The sequence below is a fragment of the Aethalodelphis obliquidens genome, unplaced genomic scaffold, assembly GCF_003676395.1.
Source record: "Aethalodelphis obliquidens isolate GAN/ISIS:26980383/991018 unplaced genomic scaffold, ASM367639v1 scaffold39, whole genome shotgun sequence".
In the NCBI taxonomy this organism is placed as follows: Eukaryota; Metazoa; Chordata; class Mammalia; order Artiodactyla; family Delphinidae; genus Aethalodelphis; species Aethalodelphis obliquidens.
The window spans coordinates 12,783,407-12,806,514 of NW_020837983.1; the positions used below are offsets into that span (position 1 = coordinate 12,783,407).

Below are 23,108 nucleotides of genomic sequence, written 5' to 3' on the forward strand. Positions count from 1 at the left end.
AACAGCTCTGTGACCTCTGGCTCTTCACCTTCTCCATTTGTAAATATAAAAGCACTGAATTAGAAAATCACAAAGTTCTTTACCATTTCTAAAACTATGTTCTAAATTAGGATAATACCACCTACCTTCCCCAGCCAATGAAATATGCAGGGCTCAAAAGAGCGGCTTGCTACCTTTTTTTCCCCCAAAGGACATGATTTCTCCTGTCCATGCCTTTGCCGCGTAACCTTACTTGGTTTCCCACTATCTAATGTGGTGCCAACTATTTATGATATTTATTACACGCCTCACATACCCCTGAACTAGATAACAGGCTCTCTCCTGCAAGGAGTGATTCACGCCAGCAGATTATCCTAAGAAAATTCGCACAGTGACTATCGCACAGTAAATGCTCCATGAACATTTACGGAATTAACCTGAAGTGGACTGGAAGGAAAAGGTGAATCAGCGGCCGAAGTGAACTATTAAGGATATTACTCAGAAAACCGGGCTGTCCGAAGAAAACCCCGAGTGGAGAAGCCTGTGTAGGGGCTGGAGACAAATTCCAAACTGCAGAAACCTGAAGAAGTGGGATAACCTTAGGGATGGTGGCCGTGAAATTCACAAGTGGCGCACGAGACTCGAGCCGGACACGGGGAGAAGCAGGAACCCTACCCAATCGCGGAACAGCGGCCGCCAGCCGCGACTCCCGGGTCTCCTTGGATCCCCCGAGAGCCTCCCAGGCCCGCCCCGCCCCGCCCCGCCCCGCCCCGCCCCTCTTTCGAGGGCTCGGCCGCGGCGGCTGCGCAGTGGCGCGCGCGTAGGCGGAGCGGCGAGCGCCGCGGTCAGCTGACCGCTCCGGCTGGCACGTGACTTGCTTCGTGGGCTCTGGGGTCGAGGAAGCTGTGAGGCCGGAGATTAGGTCGGGTAGGGATGGAGCGCTGAGCCGTTAACGTCTGCCAGGCTGTACACCTCTGTACCTGTTACTGCTGCCACTTCCTCGTTTGACACTTCCCTGGGTCAGTGAGCGATGGCTACACCGGATGGGGAGCCCCGGCCAGGCCGAAGCTTGCGCTGCGGTCGCGGCCGGGGAGGGATGGGGGCGGGCGCGGGGGCCGAGGCTGAGGCGTTGGAGCCGGTTGGGCGGCTGTGTCTGGTTTCTCGGCGCGGGTTCGTCGCCGCCTTGGGCCTAGGTTCTGTCTCTAGGGAAGAGGAAGGAGGGAAAAAGAGAAAGGGCCCCAGGGGGTACTCAGTGGCAGAGGCAGAAATAAAAATTCCGGTCTGGGACATTTCTCCTTGGATTGGGGTGAGGATCCCAGTGAATGCTCGTCCGCCTGATTGAGGGGGATGAAAGGTGGCTGAGTGGCCCAGATGAAGATCCGGGGTGGTGTGTGTGAGGTCACAGCGACCGCGAGAGCCTCCACTGGGTGTACGCGCTTGCTATGGAGGTGGCAGTTTAAAGGGTCTAGGAGCCCTTCATAGAGGACGCAGGGTCCTTGTGGGCAGGGGAAAGAACGAGAATCCAGAGAACTCAAACCATTTTTTATTAGAATGGGGGGAAGGGTAGGCAAGAAACCCCTGAAAAGGAGCTTGAGGGGAGAATCACACGGGCAAATTGAATCACCTGAGAAACAGAGGAGTAAGGGGAAGGAAAGTTTGGTTAGATTCTGTTTGCACTCTTCACTGAGGGTAGTTATAGCTACCCCCAAAGCAGTCCTGAAGTACACAGGGGAGACTGGATCCTTTGGGGGTTGAGGGGAGACTCCTTTGCAAAGATCTGTTTTGGCCTTCCAAACTTATCCTTTGGTACTGTCATCTACTCCGGAACATCTTCTATTGAACAGTAGTCACAGGAATTACCTTTCATGTTTATTTTGTTCTCACAGGTCTTTGAGAGAAAGTAGATGAAAATGCCATTCATTGTATAGTTAGGGACCTATCTAGACCCTTGGACCTAGAAATGCACATCAAGTGATGTGTTTAAGTCTAGCATAACTTCCATCGTCTTCTGATTGCCGATTACCTGCACAGTACTTAACCACAATCACATCTAGAGAGAAGGGTGAGTTTTTTGTAGTGCACTGTAATCTCTGATTCAGCACTTTTGGTGAACCTTTCTGAGTAGGACAGCTTCAAAGGGATTTGGCAGTGGTGGTCAGTGCTTTAAAAACTGCTTTTCTGTTGGCTTGGGTGAAGCGGTTCAGTTTACAGTTCAGCTGGAGGAGATAATGAGCAACAAGGTGGGCAAAAGGTACTCAGCTTGTCAATCACGGTTCTTTGGCAACAAGCAAGTCTCAAATTGTGCTGAAGACGGAGCCTCGGGTTTGTGTCTCAGACTCTTTTGGTGTATCTTGCAGGGACTAGATAAAATCTAAAGAAACAGTACTCGGGATCTGACTAAAGTAAATGCTGAGAGCTAGGTGGTTAGTGTATACTGCTTTTAGAACTGGGCAGGAAATGATCATTTTTATTTTTTGGCATATTAGTCTTAAGAGCCTTATTTACATTAGTTTTCTCTACCTAAAAAGAAACGTTTGGGCTTCAAAATTTTGATTCTGTAATTATTTCCACAGCTTGTGACATAGTTGCATTGGCTAAAGAGCAAAGCTGGTATGCCAAAATAAACCTTTGCCAAAGGATCTTCTTGTGCTCCAATCCCCAAGCGGTCAGTCTTCCTTTTGCACTTGAGCCTGCTTAGGCGTTGCTGCAGTTCTGACCAAATACCTCCTAGTTAAATTTTATTCTTGTACATATTCTGATCTATGTGCTGGAGTAAACCTTTTTCACCCTTTGGATGTGGAATTTTATACCATTTTAGTTATAAACTAATTCATGTTTGGTTCACATTTCACTGATGTTTTGAAGACATAGTAGAAACTATTAGCACGGTGGCCTTGGCAAGATAGCTCAGGCAGTGAAGCAGGGCAGTCTAAAATTTCCCTTTGACAAGAGTGAACCTTGGAACTAGAAAATTCAAACTGTATTCTTGATAATGAAGCAAAATCCTGTTCCAAATGTGTAGCAAATCTGCTATACATTTATAGAGTTCCAAGAGGAGCCCTGTGGGCAGTGGAGGAGATGTGCTTTGGTTACATCATAGGATAGAAGATGGAGCCTTAGCTCTGTACTTGAAAATAAAATGCAGGTAAATGCAAAAATGGTGTTTTATAGAAAGATTGATGTATCTTTTAAGATATTTTAAGCAAACTATCCATGAATAGGAAGTTATTTATAAATTAAGCTGGTTAACATGTGGATTGACTTTACCATGAAAGGTTTTCTTTGTGAACCAGCCTATAGTTCAGTGTTCCTCAGTGGGTGCTTTTGGCATTTTGGACAGGACTGTCCCTTGTTTGGTCCCCATCCGCTAAATGGTGGTAGTGGCCCCCACGTTGGGACAACCTAAAATGCTCCCAGACATTTCCAAGCTCCTCCTGGTGGAGAGAGGTACCATTTGGTTGTGAAACACCCCATGTGGTGCCATCCTTTACTTATGGGACACATATCCGAGTGCTTGTTAGTGACAGGCCCTCTACTAGATGTTGGGGATATAGAGGTTAAGAGCAGTGTTTTAATAAACTAGCAAGTGAAATGTATGTAGTCACTAGCTCTGTGGCCTTGGGCAAGAAATTTCATTAACTGTTCTCTCATCTGCAAGTGGGGTTGGTGATACCATCTTCTTTGAAGGAATCAACTACAAAATTGCTTAGCATATTGAAGTGCTAATCACATAGCACATATTCAATAAGTGGTTGTCATTACCAGGAAACAGGATCTCAAGCTTACTTGAGTGATGAATTGGGGGCGACAAGCTTGTTTTAGATCCTTGGCTTGTTGAATTTCAGGCTAGAATACATTGTCTTAGAGATATCAGCACCTTCTCGTGGAAAACATGGTGCTGTGGTCCAGTCACTGTTATAAAATAACAGCCTGAAAGAGAAGGGAAGTAACGTTTTGGGAGCCATGAGTGTAGAATCAGGGAGTTGCCTGGCATGGAAGGAATTGTTTGCTCCCTGGGTCAGTGTTGAGTTGCCTGTGGCAGAGAGAAAGTCTCTGGGCCCTCAGAAGGTTCCGATGGTTCCTTTAGCAATGGGGGTACAGTGCCCTCCTTGCCTGTCGATTCAGCTTGCTTTAGCAGAAATTGCAAGAGGTTTTTAACATTGTGTTATGAGTTGTTACCTTTCTAGCTGGTTTCAGGTTTTATGATCAGCATCTATGCCTAAGTAAGGCTTGGTTCTTACACATTTATTTCTAGCCAACTGTAAAATAAAAAGACGGCAGTTGGTTATAAAATACATCAAAGATTAAATTGTCTTTCATATTTCAGTATATTTATGGCATGAAATTCAGGTAATTCTTAAAAGGATTATAGAGCATTTATAGGTACTGTTTCAGTTGAAAACAAAACAACACAAAAGTTAAGATTTTTTAAAGAAGGTGTGTGTCCTGATAATTTAAAAATTTCCTTCTGTATGAATGACAAAGTCTCTTGGAAGGTAAAATCCCCCATCGTTGTTGGGAACTTTTAAAACAAGTTTTATTGTGAGCAAGTCCCTCCCACAATCCCAGTTAAGGTGCTTCTGTTTTGAAGGCTAGAATTTTAACATTCAGAGAGGAAACAGTTATTCTTACTCTTTATTTGTATGGTGTTAAAAATTTCTAGGGGAAGGATGTAGCAACTTTTTAAGATGAATGGATTGTGGTAAATGTTTTGCACTGATCAATTCTGTTAAAAGTTGATGTGTCACAATTGGAAGGCTATGTGATATTTCACTGATATCTGAGGTATGCCTTCTTGTGCCTGTTGAAATAAGTCACTTTAGTAAACGACTTGGTATTTTCAAGGACTGAAAAAGGAAGTTGTTTTGCATTTAGACCACGTTCAGCCTTTATTGAGAAATTTAATTTACTGTGAAAGGTGGTTGCATTTCAGAGACTAAAATATTGGTTCCTTGAAAGCATTAAAAGGACTTAAGTATTGGAGCACGTATAGGGGTGCTGTACTGTTTTCTGTGGTTGCCCCTATCCTGGGTCAGGCTGATACCTTCATTTACAAAAGAAATGCTAGTAGCTGTTTGGGTTTATTATCCCCACCTTTTGTGTTGTTGTGATAATTACTGCTTTACTCTTTTTATTTTAAATTCAAATCCTTGACGTAGGAAAATAATCCACCGCCGTTAAATTCTCATAAGTGGGTGATACAGTAATGAAATAAACAGTCTCAGAGATTTGGACCCAGAATTTCCTTTCTTCTCTCTTTTCCTTCCTTCCATTTTGAAAAAGAGTTGTTACTGCTTTAAAAACAAAAAAATACTTATTGTAGTCAGACAAGATAGAAGTGTTTTAAAATTTTGACTAGTGTTTCTCTTGTGCCTCCAGTGTATTCTGCCTTGATTTTTTTTTTTTTATCTTGTCATCTGCATTGTTTTCCTACCTTTCCCTGCACACACAGACCTACCTACTTGTAGAGACCTACACACACATACACACCCCCACACACAAGTATAAGCTCCTTCAAGACAGGGAGTACATTTTGTTTTGCTTCTTACCACAGTTCTGGGAGCTTACCACAGTCCTGGGAATTTAAGCACCTAAAACATTTGATGAATGATATGACCCTAACTTGAAAGCAGTTACAGTCAAACAGATATTTGGGCGGAAAAAAACGTAAAATAGATGTCTGCTTTAATGCAGTCTATTACATGGATTTCAGTGGACATGCGGGTTGAGGGAGAAATAGTTTGGGATTATATGAATGGATTTGGTGCATGGTTGGACTTGGTTGCGGAAATCTTTTTGTTAAGAGAATTTTGAGTTGGTTGAAATAGGAGAGAGGTTGCTTTCTGCAAAATGGACTGTTGAGCAGAGGCAAGTAAGAAAGAGACTACAGGCAGGCCTGAGGTAAAGATGGATGAAGGGAGGTCAGAACATTGTGAAGATGAGGCAGAAAAACTCAGACAAAGGACATTAGTAGTGATGACTGTGAAGAATGGGAGATTTGAATTTTATTTCTGAGCAGAAGCAGGACTAGGGGCATAAGTTTTTGTAAGTAACTCAGCCTCCTATCACCTAGAGCAATGTTTTTTTTTGTTTGTTTGTTTGTTTTTTTTTTTGCGGTACGTGGGCCTCTCACTGTTGTGGCCTCTCCCGTTGCAGAGCACAGGCTCCGGACGCGCAGGCTCAGCGGCCGTGGCTTCCGGGCCCAGCCGCTCCACGGCACGTGGGATCTTCCTGGACTGGGGCATGCGCCTGTGTCCCCTGCATCGGCAGGCGGACTGCCAACCACTGTGCCACCAGGGAAGCCCTAGAGCAATGTTTTTAGTGCTGGAAAAGTTTTTCAAGAAGTTTTGGGAATGAATCCGGATTCTAACACTATGGTCACAAAACCACCTATTTGTATGAAGGGCATTAAAATCCTCTATGTTCTGTCCTTCATAAATGAAATAAAATTGTGTATTTCTTGAGCAAAGCAGTAGTTTACCCAGATTTCGTATTGTTCTGTACTTGATTTCATATATCATATTGCTTTTCACTTTTTAAGTTTGTAAGCTGCCATAGAAAGCATGCAAAACGTGGGTTCATGTATTTAAGGTTTCTGAACTCCATAGAACAAAAATCATTCCTGTATTATAGAACTAACAATGCTGCATGATTCTTGATAATGATGGTATGACATTTAGCCATCTTATTAAGGAATATTTGCCATTTCTTGTAACATTTACTATGTAACTCACTATATAATCATGGAAATTCCTGTTTTACTATAGTGGTTCTGAAACCTGTCCGATCATCTGATTTACTTGAGGGACTTAACAAGAAAATAGAAAAAAAAAAAGAATCCTGGGTCTTAGCCAGTATAGATTCATGGAATACAGGAGCAAAAAAGGATCCTGGATATGGTAATCCAGTCCTCTCATTTTACAAATGAAATTTACGCAGACAGTGATATGCAGAATTGGGATTAGATTCCAAGTCTTCATACTCTCAGTTCAGTGCTGTGGCCGTTACACTATGCTTCCTGAAGTTGGCATTTAGGTTCTTTCTGACTGAAATTCCCAGTGAGATAAAAAGGCTGTTTACCAACCTTGATCTCATACTTCAGACACAGCTACTACTAACCAGCTTTACTAACCAGCTTTGCCTTTATCTTTTGTATTTATACCCAGGGTTCTTTGTTGCCATGCCATTTAACGGTCTCTAAACTTTTCAGTGTTTTCAAGTGTGAGGATATTGCCCCACTTTTTTTTTTTTAATGAAGTGTGTGGGGTTTTTCTGGCATTTACATGTAGTAATTCATTAATAAAAAATTAGGAAACAGGAATACGCAGAAAGAATGAAAATGAACATTCATAATCCACTCCCAAGAGATAATCTTTAATGGGTTTTTTAAAACAATTTAATGTTTATACCTATATATAGTCTTCTTTCTTAAAGCTGTGTCAACGTTTTTATGGCTTTTGATTAACATTGACAAACTGCCTTCTAGAAATTGTCCCTTTTTAAAAAAGTTACAGAACTTTTTTGGGTTATCCTGTGATATATAATTATTTTAGATTGAGGAAATATTAATGATGGCAAGTTATTATGTCTTTATTAATGCTTTTTAATGAATTTATATTTTATCAATCATTAGAGCATGCTATACATTTGCAAAATTAATGACACATATGTGTGGGACATTTATTCAAGCTACATCTGTCCTTTTTTTTTTAAACGGAAATGAACATTTCTCCACTTTACTGCCAAAGCAGTGCTCCATTCTTCCCACACATAGTATTATTACAGTCTTTCAGCCTAGACTTGTTATATTTCTCACGTTCATTGTTGTTAATCCTGTTTTCTATTAAATGTTAAAGCATGGGGCTGAGGGACTGGGAGGTTGTGGTCAAATCCCTAGCAAAACCAAAAACTCAGGAACCATACATACAGCAAAACAAGAGGAGACTTCCGCTTCTGGCCACCGTGGAATAACTGGTACCATACTTGCTTTCCCACCATAAACAACTAGAAAATTGGATAAAATATATGAAAAAACTGCTTCCAGTTATTGGACAACAGAGGTAATACAGGAACCAAGAGACAGGAAACAAATGAAATGAGCTCTATAATCCCTCTGGCTTTCTGCCTGGAGTCACTCTCTGGACCGTGGTTTAGAGGAGACCAAGCAGAGCATGTTGGTCTTGCTGAGTTGAGGAGGCTTGGAGTTGGGGAAGGCTTATCTGGCTAGAATTCGCGGGTTGGATAGGCTGACAGGAGGGAGCTAGACAGAAAACCCACCATCTGTAAAGGAGTCTCTCTCTGTAGGAGGCCTGGCAAAGAATGACTAGAGAACTTTAGACAGTTGCCAGAGCTCATGGGGCCGGAAGGCGTATGAATACCTTATTGAATCCCTGGGGCATCCCATGGAATCTCCAGACGGTCAGATCTTAGTAGAAAGGCTACATTAGCCCTAGAGTAAAGCTTTAGACTTAGCCTGACAAAGTATAAAAACAAGCCTTGAAATGAAGCATGCTAAAGCTCAAGTAAGGTAACCGCCAGAACAAAGCACAACATTCTTAAAAGGAAGAAAACAAAATCCAGTGATCAGCAATTTAATGTTGTGAATTGTAAATATGCTCAGAATTTACAGAAAACATGAACATAATGAGGAAAGAGAAGTTTTAAAAGATGGAACTTATAAAGGTGAAAAATACATCTAAAGTGAAAAACTCACTTCATGAGACAAATAGATTACTTTAAAGAAAAAGTCAGCCAGCTAGAAGATGTAGCAAGAAAGTATCCAAACTGAAGCCCAGAGAGGAAAACAATTTAAAAAAATGGAAGCTCAGTGACCTGTGGGACAATATCAGGTGGTTTAATATACATGCCATTTTTGTCTCAAAAAAAGGGAAAGAGAAGCAGGAAAGAAATTTGAAGAAAATAATGAGTGAATGTTGAAAACTATAAACACAGATTCAAGAATCTCTCTGAACTCCAAACAGGATAAATCCTTGTGACTCTGGGGTAGGCAGATTTTTCTTATGTCAGAACTCATATATTATAAAAGAAAAAGTCAGTAAACTGGACATCAGAATTGAAAACTTCTACTCAAAAACACCATTAAGAAAGGGCAAGACACGAGAAAATATGTAAGAAATACACACGCACACACACACCTCTCAAATTGTATCAGGATCATACAAAAAATTCCTACAACTCAGTAAGATCAATGCAGCTTTTTAAAAAATTGGGCACAAGATTTGAATAGAAATTTCACAAAAGATTTGAATAGAAACTTCACAAAAGAAGATATACAAATGGTTGATAAGAACATGAAAAAATCCTGAACTTTGTAGTCATTGTGGAAATGTGAGATTCCCCTGCAACCCCCTGGAATGGCTGAAAATAAAAAGGCTGACAGCACTAAGTGTTGGTGGGCATGTGAAACAACTGGAACTGTGTATCTTGCTAATGAGAATATAAAATATTACATCTACTTTGGAAAACAGTTTAGTGGCTTCTTATAAAGTTAAATATATGCTAATCATTCAACTCAGAAATTCCACTTCTAGATGGTTATCCAAGAGAAATGAATGTGTATTTTTCACAAAAGCTTTGTAGAGGAATATTCATAGCACCTTTATTGTTAATGGCCCCAAACCAGTAATCATCCAAATGTCTATCAGCAGGTGAATGGGTAAGCAAACCATTGTACATTCATGTCACGGAACACTAAGCAATAAAACAGAATGAACTGCTACTGATACACAGGCCATAGACAAATATCACAGACATGCTGAGCAAAAGAAGCCAGATACAAAAGAGTACGCAGTGTGCACTTGCATTTACAATGAAATTCTACATCGGGCCAAATGAATCTATAGTGTGACAGAAAGCAGATAGGCACCTGCCCAGGGCCAGCAGTAGGGTAGGGATTGACTGGGCCTTGGTGTGAGGGAAGGCTTTGGGAAGACAGAAATGTTCTTAATCTTGATTTTGGTGGTGGTTATACAGGTGTGTATGTTTGTCAAAAACTCATCAAATTGTACTCTTGTAATGGGTGCATTTTATTGTATATAAATTATATTTCGATGAAATTGACTTTAAAAAATATGGAGGAAGTGAAGGGAGCGAACCAGTTATAAGCCAGGTATTTTAACTTTATTATCGTACTTAATCTTCACAAGATTACTTAATATTCATTCAAGAATATTCAGCAAATACTTTTTTTTTTTTTTTTTTTTGCGGTACGTGGGCCTCTCACTGCCGTGGCCTCTCCCATTGCGGAGCTCAGGCTCCGGACGTGCAGGCTCAGCAGCCATGGCCCACGGGCCCAGCTGCTCCTTGGCACGTGGGATCTTCCCGGACCGGGGCACGAACCCGTGTCCCCTGCATCGGCAGGTGGACTCTCAACCACTGTGCCACCAGGGAAGCCCAACAAATACTTTTTGAGGTTCTACATACCAGCCTCTGTACCAGGTACTGAGAGTACGGTTGTGAGCAAAAGCTATCATGGTTTCCACCTACCCTAATGCACAGTTTATTTGGTAGAAAGACAGCAATAAAAAGTGTTGCTCAGGGAAATACTTAAAAGGTGCTGTGAGAGCATATAATACATTCATCCTTAGCATGTAATATATGCACTTACATGATATATGACATGATACATATTGTACTATATATTTCATATAATGTATGAGGCATTTTCTGTGCCTTGGTTTCTTCATTTGTAACCACTATCCATGAGATATACCAAATGAGTTAATCCTTGTAAAGTGTTTTGACTGGTGCTGGTAGATAGGAAGTGCACAATAAGTGTTGGCTGCTATCTTGATGACATTTGACAATTCTATTGATAGTTGTCTAATGTTGCAGGGGTACTAACTATGCTAACTCAGGGAACACTGGAGTAGGACCAGGTTTTGGGGAAGCCATTAGGAGTTTGACTAGAAATGTTGGGTTTTTTTGGAGACATCCAGATGGAGATGTCTTGTAGTCAGCTGTGGAGACAGCTGTGGGTACAGCTCTAGATGCAGCAGAGTAGCCTAGGCTGGAGATACAATTTAGAATAGTGTTCAGCATCTAGACTGGAATTGCCTTGAGTATAAATAAGATCATCAAGAGAGCAACTGTGTACACACATATAACAGAGGGACTTAAACCTTGATCTGAGTCTTGAGGAATGCCTTTTAAATCATTTTCTCTTTTGCTTAACACATGATTTGCCTATATTTATGCCTGACTTCCAATATACAAGATGAAACAAAGGGAAATAATTAGGCATAAAAACAAGTCAGTTGAAGCAGTCAGCGGAAGTGGAGGTGTCCAGACCTTGGGTGAGATGATGACCAGTGGACACCCGTCTTGACTGTCTGTGTGGCTCAGAAGGGGAAATGTGTGTAGCAACAGGGATTTCACTTTTTGACCTCCCCCCGACAAATATGTTCATCTGCAAAGATAGGGATTTTTTGGAACTGAGCGTAAATTGTACTTCAGTTTCAAAGAGAAATTTTTTATGTGACTTGTTTAAGTGACAGGATAACAATGGACCAAAAAACAGGGATTTTGCAGAAGTCTTATTGATGCTCTTCTCATAGGCAGTTCTTACATTTATCCTTAGATACTTAAATCGCTTGTCTTTCGCATCAGACTCCTCTTACATAGTTTGCTTTGACCAGAGGATAGAAGAATTGAGGCCATGGCTTTGCCTGAAGTACCAACAGGTTCTTTCTCAATCCCTCTCTTTTATATTTCTATATTCACCTGTAAAATAATGAAAGACAAAGGCTTAGTAATCTGCAGCTTTACTGATTTTTAATTTATATACTACTCTAAGGTTAGAATTTGTTTTCTGAAAGACTAAATTTTAAAAAAAAGCTTTAAAAAACATTTAAATATTTTTCTTGGCCCTTATTTTTTTTCCTCTAATCAGACTTTTTGATTGGTTCAGAGTCATTGTTATAATTATATTTCATTTATTCATAAAATGAGCAAGGACTTATTCATAAAGTCTCTTATTTATTCATAACATCCCTGCTGTTGGCAGGAATTGTATATGCTGGGTTTTTAGAGCATCAGAAAAGAAGGTATGATTCTGGCCCTTCAGGATTTCCCAGTCAGGTGGAGAGGAAAAGATGTTGTGAAAAAAATGAGGCAGAATAGTGTGATAAATGCATAATAGTGGCATTTACAAGGTAGTAAGTAAACAAGATATTTCCTACGTGGGACACTGGGAACAGCCTTTAGAGGCAGGATGGGACTCTAGTTTTGTTTAGAATTACCATGGCATCATTTCATTTGATCCTGATGAAAGCTCTGTAGAGTCAGGCAGGTATTTATAAATGAGGAAATATGGTCCTCTTTCTATATTTCTTGAAATCCTTTGGAAACCTGCTGGCTGAAAAAGATTTTCTAGAACTCTTAAGTGGTATGATAGTGACATCTACTGTAATAGCTCATATGGTTACAGTCTTTGAAGAAGCTGCAGTTTAGATAATTTAACAGTATCATGAGGAAGACCTTAACAATTGATTCTGTCACCTGCCATTTTGCAGGGAGAGGAGGTGATCTGCAGGTCATCAGATACTGTTTTTCTGGCCAGGCTGAGTGCTTTGTCTGGGCTTACCATCACTATTAATCTGTGTTTAGTTTGTTGGCCATTTGAGAGAGTGCAGCTCTTAGTGCAGCCTTTTTAGGAATGTTGGAAAAAATCATCTTAGAGTACAATTCTTGAGATTCATTTAATACCACCATCTTTATTTTCACCAGTTTAACCTTTCTGAGTAGGTTTTTAAATCTGTAAGTGGGGGACTTCCCTGGTGGTGCAGTGGTTAAGAATCCGCCTGCCAATACAGGGGACACGGATTCGAGCCCTGGTCCGGGAAGATCCCATATGCCGCGGAGCAACTAAGCCCGTGCACCACAGCTACTGAGACCGTGTGCCACAGCTACTGAAGCCCACGCGCCTAGAGCTCGTGCTCTGCAATGAGAAGCCACCACAACGAGAAGCCCACTCGCTGCAACTAGAGAAAGCCCGCGTGCAGCAATGAAGACCCAATGCAGCCAAAAATAAATAAATAAACAAATTTACTAAAAAAAAATCTATAAGTGGGGAGGACGATACGTATCTCGTAGAGGTGTTAGAAAGATTAATTGAAATAATAACGTATAAAACGTTTAGAGCAGTACCTAGTATGTGGTAGATGCTCTTGAAATGGAAGTTAGAAAAAAATAATATTGAATGGCATATATGTTCAGGTCACCTTCAATTGTGTAATGACCTGGTAGGATTACTTTATTTATTTTTAAACATTTTTTTAAGAAATTTATTTATTTATTTGGCTGCATTGGGTCTTCAGTGCTACGCGCGTTGGGTCTTCAGTGCTATGCACGGGCTTTTCTCTTGTCGTGGCCAGCGGGGGCTGTTCTTCGTTGTGGTGCGCAGGCTTATCATTGCAGTGGCTTCTCTTGTTGTGGAGCGTGGACTCTAGGAGTACGGGCTTCAGTAATTGTGGCACGTGGGCTCAGTAGCTGTGGCTTGCGGGCTCTAGAGTGCAGGCTCAGTAGTTGTGGCCCACGGGTTTAGTTGCTCCACGGCATGTGAGATATTCCCGGACCAGCGCTCGACCCCGTGTCTCCTGCATTGGCAGGCGGATTCTTAACCACTGCGCCACCAGGGAAGCCCGGTAGGATTACTTTAATTTCAGCTGTCTTTTGAAATTATGAAAGTCCATTGCGATTAACTATAATACTTTACATTTTAAAGGAAATTTAAATTTACAAAGTTCTTTCATATTCATTATTTGATTGATTATCAGGACAACTTTGTAAGATCATTATTTTCTCCCTAAGACTCCAAATTTCAGGAAAGGTTAAACAAGCAGTGGTAGTAGAAAGTTTATGGTGGTTCTAATGAAAGCATATTAAAGTAGAAATAATGACACTATTACATTATGAGTTCTTCTGTGTTTGTGTTTTTTACCTACTTAGATTCTGAGTAGATTTGGTTTTGGACTTTCTTTTTCTCTGTGCGCGTGTGGGCATGTGTGCATGCGTGTGTATGCGTGTGTGTGTGTGTGTGTGTGTGTGTGTGTGTGTGTGTGTGTGTCAGGGAGAGAGGGAAAAGGGGAGAGGGAGAAAGATTGTGGAAGAGGGTTGGTTTTGTCTTAGTGGAACTCTGGAAAGGGAGATCCACAGCCTCTTAATTCAGATCCAGTAGTGTTGTATTATGCATCCCTCCCTGCCCCAAGTCATATTTTAAATAAGAGACTGATTTACAAGGTTGATTGTCAAGTTTGTTTTTTTTTTTTTGCAAATTTGTAAGCGTTTGATGGCCACTAAGTATATGCTAGAGATTGAGGAGATTCCCTTAGATTGAATATGGATGAAAATTAACCACCAATTTGGCTGACCTTGTAGGATTTGCTAAGCCAGATGTGGCAAATTTATTTGGTGGCTACTGTTCAAATGCATTGATTCAATTCTTTTTCAAAGGTAAGAGTTATGCATGTTTATTTACTTCCTATTTTGGTTTTATGTTTTAAAAATTTAAGATAAACCTATAAATTTGTGACTCTCCCACCTTCTTTTGTGGAATGAAACTATTGGTGGCTGATATTTTGGGTAGTCTCACTTCTTGACTAATTCCCATTTTAGGATGTTTTGTAATTTAAAAAAATTATGTACTTCATGTATTAGGTCTTTATCATCTCTTTTTCCTAGTATCATAAATAAATCACCATTTACCATTTATATGGATTTACATCCAGGTAAGTAGATTTGACTTTGCTTAGGATTGTATGCCAGTGTTGAATTATTGATAGTTTTGCAGCAGGCTATGCTTATCACTCTGAAATAATTTAGAAACAAGTGATATTGAATGTACTTTTAGTTTGTTTTGTTTTACATTTCAGAGTCTGTCTTGATTTTGGAAGAAATATCTGGTAACCAACATGACTGAGTTCTGGCTTATATCAGCTCCTGGGGAGAAAACATGTCAGCAAACATGGGAGAAATTGCATGCGGCAACTACGAAGAACAACAATCTTGCAGCTACTTCAAAGTTCAACATTCCTGACTTAAAGGTAAAACTGCGCTGTGCAAAATCGTTCATCATGAAGGAGAGGACAGTTGTCTCTGCTTACCTTTTGGTAGAAATGAGATATCCAGGTTCCTTCAAAAGAAAACTCTCATCTCTAGGGATTGGCATAATTTAAAACTTACCTTGTTCTTTCTGATCTTCAAATTTTAGATAATAAGGAAATTGAGATGTCTTGAAGGAAACTACCAAAACAAAATAACATTTTCCTAAACTTTTGTGCTGTTCTAAATTGTAATTTAAATTTTAATGAGAAATCTTACAGAAATACTCGATGTATTACTTAAATATGATTTTTAGAAGTGAAAAATCTTGGGACTATGTATTCTTAAATATCACAGTGAATCCATTTTTCTGTTATTAAATTCATGTAATACTCACTGATGTTATAAATGTTTTACCATTGCACCTCTTTAATTATACTTGGCAAATCTATCCTAGTTATTTAATCTAGTTTATCTATTTAACATTTATCAAACATCAGTAATGTAGCAGCCTCTAAGTGAAGCAGGCTGCCAGTAATCGGTTGACTGAACTTCTGTAAAGAGTGGAAAAGATCATGATACTTATATTTTTCTGGTTAACCAAATGAGGCAGTTACATACAACACTCATTTAAGAAATACTTAAAACCACTGGTTCTTAGTATTTTGGGACTTACGAATTCCTTTGATACACTGATATAGACTGTGGACATTTCTTCCAAAACACGCTCATTTACACATACACAGTGTTGAGTACAAATTCAATTACAGGGAATTCCCTGGTTGTCCAGTGGTTAGGACTGCGTGCTTTCACTGCAGGGGCACGGGTTCAGTCCCTGGTCAGGGAACTAAAATCCTGTGTGCCATGTGGCACGGCCAAAAATAATAATAATCATAAAGTTTCCTTTAAAAAGAAACACCACAATTTCAGTTACAGATGCTCTGATGCACAACCCTGGACCCCTGCTTAGGAGCTGCTCTTGTAAACCATGACTTCAAATGATCCACTGCCACTGGGCAGGACCAGCAGAGGCACAGGCCTGCTATTGTGGAATCTTCACATCTAAGTGGTGGCTGTGCCCATGAATTAGAGGATTATCTTGTACATATAAATAGCTTTGCAGTGTCTAGCAAACATTTTTTAACCACACTTGCATATTATGAAATAAAATATGGAGAACTTAAGATTTGCAGGCCCTTCAAATCAAGATGTTGTATTACCTTGTTTAAAAAAAAAAACGGGATGAAATCTCAGTAATGAAATGTTGTTTTTCCTTTCTAGGTTGGCACACTGGACGTCTTGGTTGGTTTGTCGGATGAACTGGCTAAACTGGATGCATTTGTAGAAGGGTAATGTATTTATATGCATAGGCTAGAGCAAAATGAGAGTCGCTATTAGGCTACGGGGGCATTGGGTTTATTATCACATGTGTATTCTGCTTATTGGAATGGTTTTAGAAAATAATGACTTTTTTTTCTTTGTAAATCAACTTTATGAAGATATAATTATCGTGCAATAAAATACAGCTGTTTGACGTGTGAAAATGGTGACTCCTTTTAATATTTTTATTGAGATATAATTTACATGCTAGGCAGTTCACCTACTTCAAGTGTACAATTCAGTGATTTTTCATATATTCACAGAGTTGTGCAGCCATCACCACAATCAATTTTAGTACATTTTCATCCCCCTGCCACTATCCTAAACATCCTGTTTCCATTAGTAGTTATTCCCTAACCCCCACTGCCCACTAACCTACTTTCTGACACTACACGTTTGCTTTTTGTGGACATTTCATATAAATGGAATCATACAATATGTGGTCTCTTGTGACTGGCTTCTTTTCCTTAGTGTATTGTTTTCACGGTTCATCCGTGTTGTAGCATGTATCAACATTTAATTTCTTTTTATTACCAAATAATATTACATTGTGAGGATATACTGCATTTTGTTAATCCATTCATCAGTTGATGGATATTAAGGTTGTTTCCATTTTTTGGCTCATATGAATAATGCTACCATGAATATTTGTGTACAAGTATTTGTGAGCTCATGTGTTTTCATTTCTCTTGGGTATGTACCTAGGAGTGGAATTGCTGGGTCAATGTGACTGTACTTTTAACATTTTGAAGAACTGCCAGACTATTTTCCAAAGTGGTTGTACCATTTTACGGTCTCACCAGCAGTGTACGAAGGTTCTAATTTCTCCATATTGTCGACAATACTTGTTACTATCCATCTTTTTGATTATAGCCATCCTAGTGGATATTAAAGAGAATTTCATTGTGTTTTTGATTTGCATTTCCCTGATGGCTAATAATGTGTTTAACATCTTTTCATGTGTTTGTTAGCCATTTGTGTTTCTTCTTTGGGGAAATGTCTGTTTGGATCCTTTGCCTGTTTTTTAATTGGCTTATTGGTCATTTGATTATTGACTTGTAAGAGTTCTTTATATATTCTAGATAGAACTCTTATCAGATATGACTTGCAAATATTTTCTCCCATTCTGTCGGTCGTCTTCACTTTCTAGATAGTGTCCTTTGAAGCATAAAACATTTAATTTTAATGTCCAATTTATCTCTTTTTTGTTGTTGCTTGTGTTTTTGATGTTGTATGGAAGAAAACATTGCCTAATCCAAGGTCACACAGTTTTATGTCTGTATTTTCTCTAAGAGTTTTATAGTTTTAGTTTTTACATTTAGGTCTTTGATCCATTTTGAGTGAATTTTGTATATGGTGGTAGGGAGAAGTCCATCTTCATTCTTTTGCATGTGGATATCCAGTTGTCCATTTGTTGAAAAGACTATTCTCTCTCCGTTGAACTGTCCTGACACCCTTGCAAAAATCCATGGAACATAAATGTAAGGGTTTATTTCTGGACTCTCATTTGTATTCCATATTCCTGTCCTTATGCCAGTACCACATTGCCCTCTTTACTGCAGCTTTGTAGTAAGTTTTGAAATTAGGAAGTGTGAGCTCTCCAACTTAACTTTGTCTTTTTCAAGATTATTTTGGCTGTTTGCTTCCTTTCATTTCCATTTGAATTTTAGGAATACCATGTCAAATCTCTGCTAGAAGTCAGCTGGAATTTTGAGGGGGATTATGTAGAATCTGTAGATAATTGGGGCAGTATTGCCATCTTGACATATTAAGTCTTTGATTCATGAACATGGGCTGTTATGCCATTTATTTGAAGATTTATTTGGTGATGATGTTGTCTTCAAAATTCAGTTACATTAAAAGATTTTTCTAGGCTACAGGTTTAGTCACTTGAAATTCAGTTACTGTGTATTTTAGCTGAAGATGGGTATGGGATCCATAATAACTTTCTGAATTTTGATTAATTGACAGACTCAGTCTACAATCCCTTTGACTCTTGACGTACAGAGCTTTCTAAATACTTAGGGCTTAGGTAAATAGGTATAATTTGTAAAAAACCAGAATTTTGGAGAATCTTAGAAATGTACCTCTGATTAAAGCTTTAAGGGAACAGACCTGAGTAGAGGGGAACTTAATCTCAAAATCTGTGCAGAAGGGTTTTCTTGTTTATGCTGTTATGCTTTTCTGAATTGATAGAACCACCATAATGCAGTACTCTGGTAGTAGAGGCTGAGGTGTTGCAGAGAGATCTTTTGACATAACAACATGTGGTAAGTAAATAAATAGACCTAAAGATGTACTCATGAGGCAAAAGGCCAGTTGGGGGCTAATTTTACAGTAGATTATGCAAGAGATACTGAAAACGTCAGCTAAGGGCAGGCACTAGGCAATAAAAATGGAAAAGAGAGGATGAAAGCAAAAGTAACAAACTGCTTTTAGGGTTAATAATTCCATGCATTCAGTAGAGCAAATGTGAAAATAATTTTTGATGATAGTCTCAGTTCTTACCATCAGTCCGTTTTTTGTCTCTTGGTTTCTTGATTATAGGTTTTTAATTAAGTAAACTTTTCGTGGTTGCCCCCCCGAGGTGATTGTCCTTTCTGCAGTCCCACCAGCCTCATTGCAATGTTAGGTCATGACAACGAAGAGGACAGTGAGAAGGGAGGTTCCTGAGAATATAATTATTAACACTTACTTGGATCCTTATAAATCACCTCAGTAGCTCTCTAGATCTTTCTTTAAATCATCAGTGGGATGTCCTGAGTATAGTTTAAGGTTTGCGCACATTTTTTAGGGAAGTAAGTATTTAGGGCAAATGCAGTTCATTTGGTCAGAAGCATTGCAAGTTGCCTATGCAGTTTGTCAGCTATTCTTTTCTGCACTGTTACGCAATCTAGTCTTTGTATCAGTCTTCCTGAAAGATAAGAGGAATTTAAAAATCATATGATTGTTAGACTTAGGTAGAATTGACAGATGCTAGCTTAATGACTGAGTGTTCCAGTTTTTAAACACTGAACATTGTGGTGGAGTAAATTATAGTTCATACTTTTTCAGTAATCTGATCATTAGAGCAGTTTGTTTTTTGTTTTTTTTTTTTAAGGTGACCATGTGTCATGGATACTCCCGTTAGAGATGCATAGGGAGATTGTCAAGGTCTGAGTTATGCGATGTTAAGTTGATAAATTTGACACCAGGCAGTTCTACACTGAACCATTTCTGTGGTAAACATGCACATTTTTTAAAAAAAATTGAAGTATAGTTGATTTACAGTGTTGTGAACATGCACATTTTGGAATGTTCATAGCAGATGGTTCTGTTTACAAGATGCTCGTCAACTTATATAGGAATAATGGTTTGTCTTCTGTGAAGGAATGGGTGAATTTTGGAGACACAGGCAAGTGTATGGACAAATCCCAAGTTAAACATGTTGAAGACTTACGGCTTACATCATTTTTTTCTGAATTTGTTCCACTTTCTTAGGTTTGAGGTCATTCCGCATAGGATTGTCATTCACATTTTGTCCTTCTGTTGCTTCTTTCTGGCCTTTATTGGTTCATGTTGCAGGAATTTCTTAATTTGTCTTCCAGTTTACACTCCCTGTTGCTGAGCACAAAGTCGTTGGAGTAATTGTCCGAAGTCCTGTTTTGACCATATTACACCTCTTCCTAAAGGCTGACATCAGAGGCAATCTACCTGCAGTCTGGCCCCAGCCGGCCGTCCTAGCACAACCTCCTTTCTCCTGAGCATGACACTCCCGGCAGTCTGGACCCCTCATCATTCGTTGCTTTTCTTATCTCTCTGGATCTTGACTCCTATGATGCCCTGTGGCAAGAATATACATTCTTCCCACCTAATCAGCCTTTCAAAACCATTCCTGTCCTTCATTGCCCTGCGCCTGATCCGTTATGCTTTTTTGATTACAGTAGCTGGAAGTGAAGTCTTTTTCCTTTATGCGTTTCTGTCTGTAGCCTGGTCATCTCAGCTGGCGCTCACCACAGATGGCTTTGTATTTAGTCATCCGTCTTTTTTGGTATCTTTCCATTTTGATTTTAAGCAATGGGAAGCTAGATTTTTGGCGTATACTTTTGTATCCCACCCACGGCCCAGAGGCAGACAAGGAATGGGGGAAAGAACAACAGACTCCAGAGTCAAGACACCACGTTTTTAGTCACAGCTCTGCTGGGAACTGGTTTGGTGACTTTTGGGGCTAAGTCACTTACTCTCTTCATACCTGGGGGTGTCTTTATTTATAAAGTGAAGGGATTGAGAAGGTGATATGCAGATGCCTCAGTAGTTTTGGCACCATGGTTTCCCCTTTAGATTGTTTTTCTCAAATAGTAGATGCTCAATAAATAGTTAATGAATAAGTAGTGTAGGACCGCATTCTTCATTGTTACCATTGCTTGTATTCTATTGCCTGTGGGATCCCTTTTGTCCTAAGGGGAAGGACATAACTGGTGAATGAAAGCTCCTGCTTCCCCCTTTGTTTTTGCAGTGCAGTGAGATCTGTTGCCCAGTTTTTCAGCTTATTCTTGCTAGCTTTCCACTACTTTCTTTCTGGACTTGGTAAACATATTGCATGTGGTCTCCTTAAAACTACAGTTACTCAGTTGAGTTTGACATATGTAATAAGATCTTCGTGCTTTTTGTCCTTAAAACATTATTTTAGAAGTTAGGACCCATTTGTTCTATATTATACAGATAGTGTAATTGGAACAAATAGAGTCAAATTCGTGTCTTTATGTAATGTGTTCATTGTATAGTATGGAATTTAGGTTGTTTTCCTGAAAGTGATTGTTGATTTTTTTTTTTTTTTCTCCCAAGGGTGGTTAAGAAAGTGGCTCAGTATATGGCTGACGTATTGGAGGATAGTAAAGATAAAGTTCAGGAGAATTTGTTGGCCAATGGAGGTAAGCTAATGTTTCATGATTTGCAATTTATTTCTATAAAGTGAACGACTTAAAAAAGGTTTATAGGTAAGGATATTAAATACAATAGAAAGCCATTAAAATAGAATGATTACTACTGAATTTGGTGATATTGCCAGTTACATTCTTTCCTCTGAAACACAACCTCTCATAAGACAATCCTACATAATATATAATATAGTTTATGATATGGATCTTCCAAAAGCAATATTATAAAGATTTACCTTAGTTCTTTCCAGAATCTATTTGTCAACTCCCATTAACAACTGTGTTTCCAAGTTATGTCTCTCAGCATTGTTCCAGTTGAATACTTGTTTTCTCTGGCTTTTTGTATTTAATAGCATCCAACTGCCAAATCCTTACAATAAAAATTATTAATTTTATTGCAGAGTAATGCCTCCTCCCTTCAGATTTGAATGTGACATTTCTTTAGTACCCATAGAAATAGTCTACCACTGACCTCTCCATAGCTAGAAACTAGTATTTACGTAGAGTTTGCTTTATGTAATAATGGCTTTATAAAGATGGTTTCAACCGCATTGTTGTCATTTATACTTGGATTTGTTGTTTTCTCCTGAAATATCACTTTAGCACTTGCTTCATTTTTAATTAGGCTGATCTTTAGTGATATGTCATTATAATAAGAAACAACCCTTTCCTTTCTTTCTGTCCTATATTGCCTACTGTGATAAATAAAGGTCACTGATGTGACTTGGTTAAATTAACGTTTGTTAAGTAAAGCCCTGGGGTGTCATGGGTTGGTGAGCCACGGTTCAACAAAAAACCACAAGGGAAAGAGAAATAGAGAAGTTTATTACTCACAGGTCCTGGAGGAGGGGGGCAAGGCAGGGAGGTCAAGACGGGGTGCCAGCAGAGGGAGAGCGGCGGGACCTGGGGCACATGCCTTTATTAGGGTCCGTGGGTGGAGTGCTTTGGGGTTCTCAAGCCAAGTCCAGGTTGGTCGATTCAAACCAAAAAGGAGGGTTTCGGTTAACTTCGAGGGGGTCTTATCTAAAGGGTACACTAGCAGGGGAGGCCCTGGGCAGCAGCAGAGAGCGCTTATCGTAGGGTCATATCAGAGAAATCATATCAGGAGCTTACATCTACTTGTGATTGCAGGCTGTTATCTAGTATAACTTCTAGGCCCCTGTAGGCCACTTGGCCACACAGAAATGGATGCTGAGGCAGCAGTATGGGGATTTGGCTAAACTCTCAGCAGTCACTGTATTTTAAATCCAGTGTCTCTCTAATCTCATTTCTTCTCCTTGCAAATAATAGATGCTCAGAAGTACTTAATCAGTAAAAAAAAAAATTTTTAGTAGTTTATTTTTACTCTTTGCTAATAATAGCGATCCTGAGCTGCTTACTGTGTCTGTTAACGTGCGGCTGGGGGCAGGACGAAAGTTAGGTGTGTTAACAACTTAGTTGCCTTCACTGGTCTCTAGGTACCTGATGAACTAGGGCGGTCAGTCTGTGAGGCCAAATGGGGGATGACAGTCTAGGGGGCATTGCATCCAAAACTGCTTTTGGAGATACCATCTATGTTGTTGACTCGCTGGTATTATGTAGGGAGAAGTTGAGGAGAGAAGATATTTTGGTATGAATTACTTTTGCCAGTTAACCATAATTGACATTTGGTTTCCTTGACCTTGGTCCCATCAGACTTGAGGAGTAAAGTCATCTTGACTACCACACTTCCAGGGAATTAGTGGTTGAGTGTCTCTTTGGCTCCGCATTTCTTTTTTTTTTTTTTTTTTTTTG

The 23,108-nt window shown here is 39.5% G+C and overlaps 1 protein-coding gene across 3 annotated transcripts in view; it reads left to right on the forward strand.

Moving 5' to 3' along the window:
* The first annotated feature begins 791 nt into the window (after positions 1 to 791).
* The window catches only part of ATP6V1C1 (ATPase H+ transporting V1 subunit C1), a 38,458-nt gene continuing 16,141 nt past the window's right edge, over positions 792 to 23,108 (forward strand). Inside the window, exons 1-5 of one of the 3 annotated variants that reach the window (XM_027131572.1) lie at positions 857 to 998; positions 1,866 to 2,041; positions 14,871 to 15,041; positions 16,321 to 16,388; positions 21,244 to 21,329. In XM_027131572.1, the coding sequence (XP_026987373.1) occupies positions 14,910 to 15,041; positions 16,321 to 16,388; positions 21,244 to 21,329 (286 nt within the window). In that variant the 5' untranslated portion in view covers positions 857 to 998; positions 1,866 to 2,041; positions 14,871 to 14,909. Of the gene's footprint in view, positions 999 to 1,865; positions 2,042 to 14,376; positions 14,452 to 14,870; positions 15,042 to 16,320; positions 16,389 to 21,243; positions 21,330 to 23,108 lie in introns of all 3 variants that reach the window. The other 2 variants (XM_027131571.1, XM_027131570.1) reach the window with 2 other exon arrangements.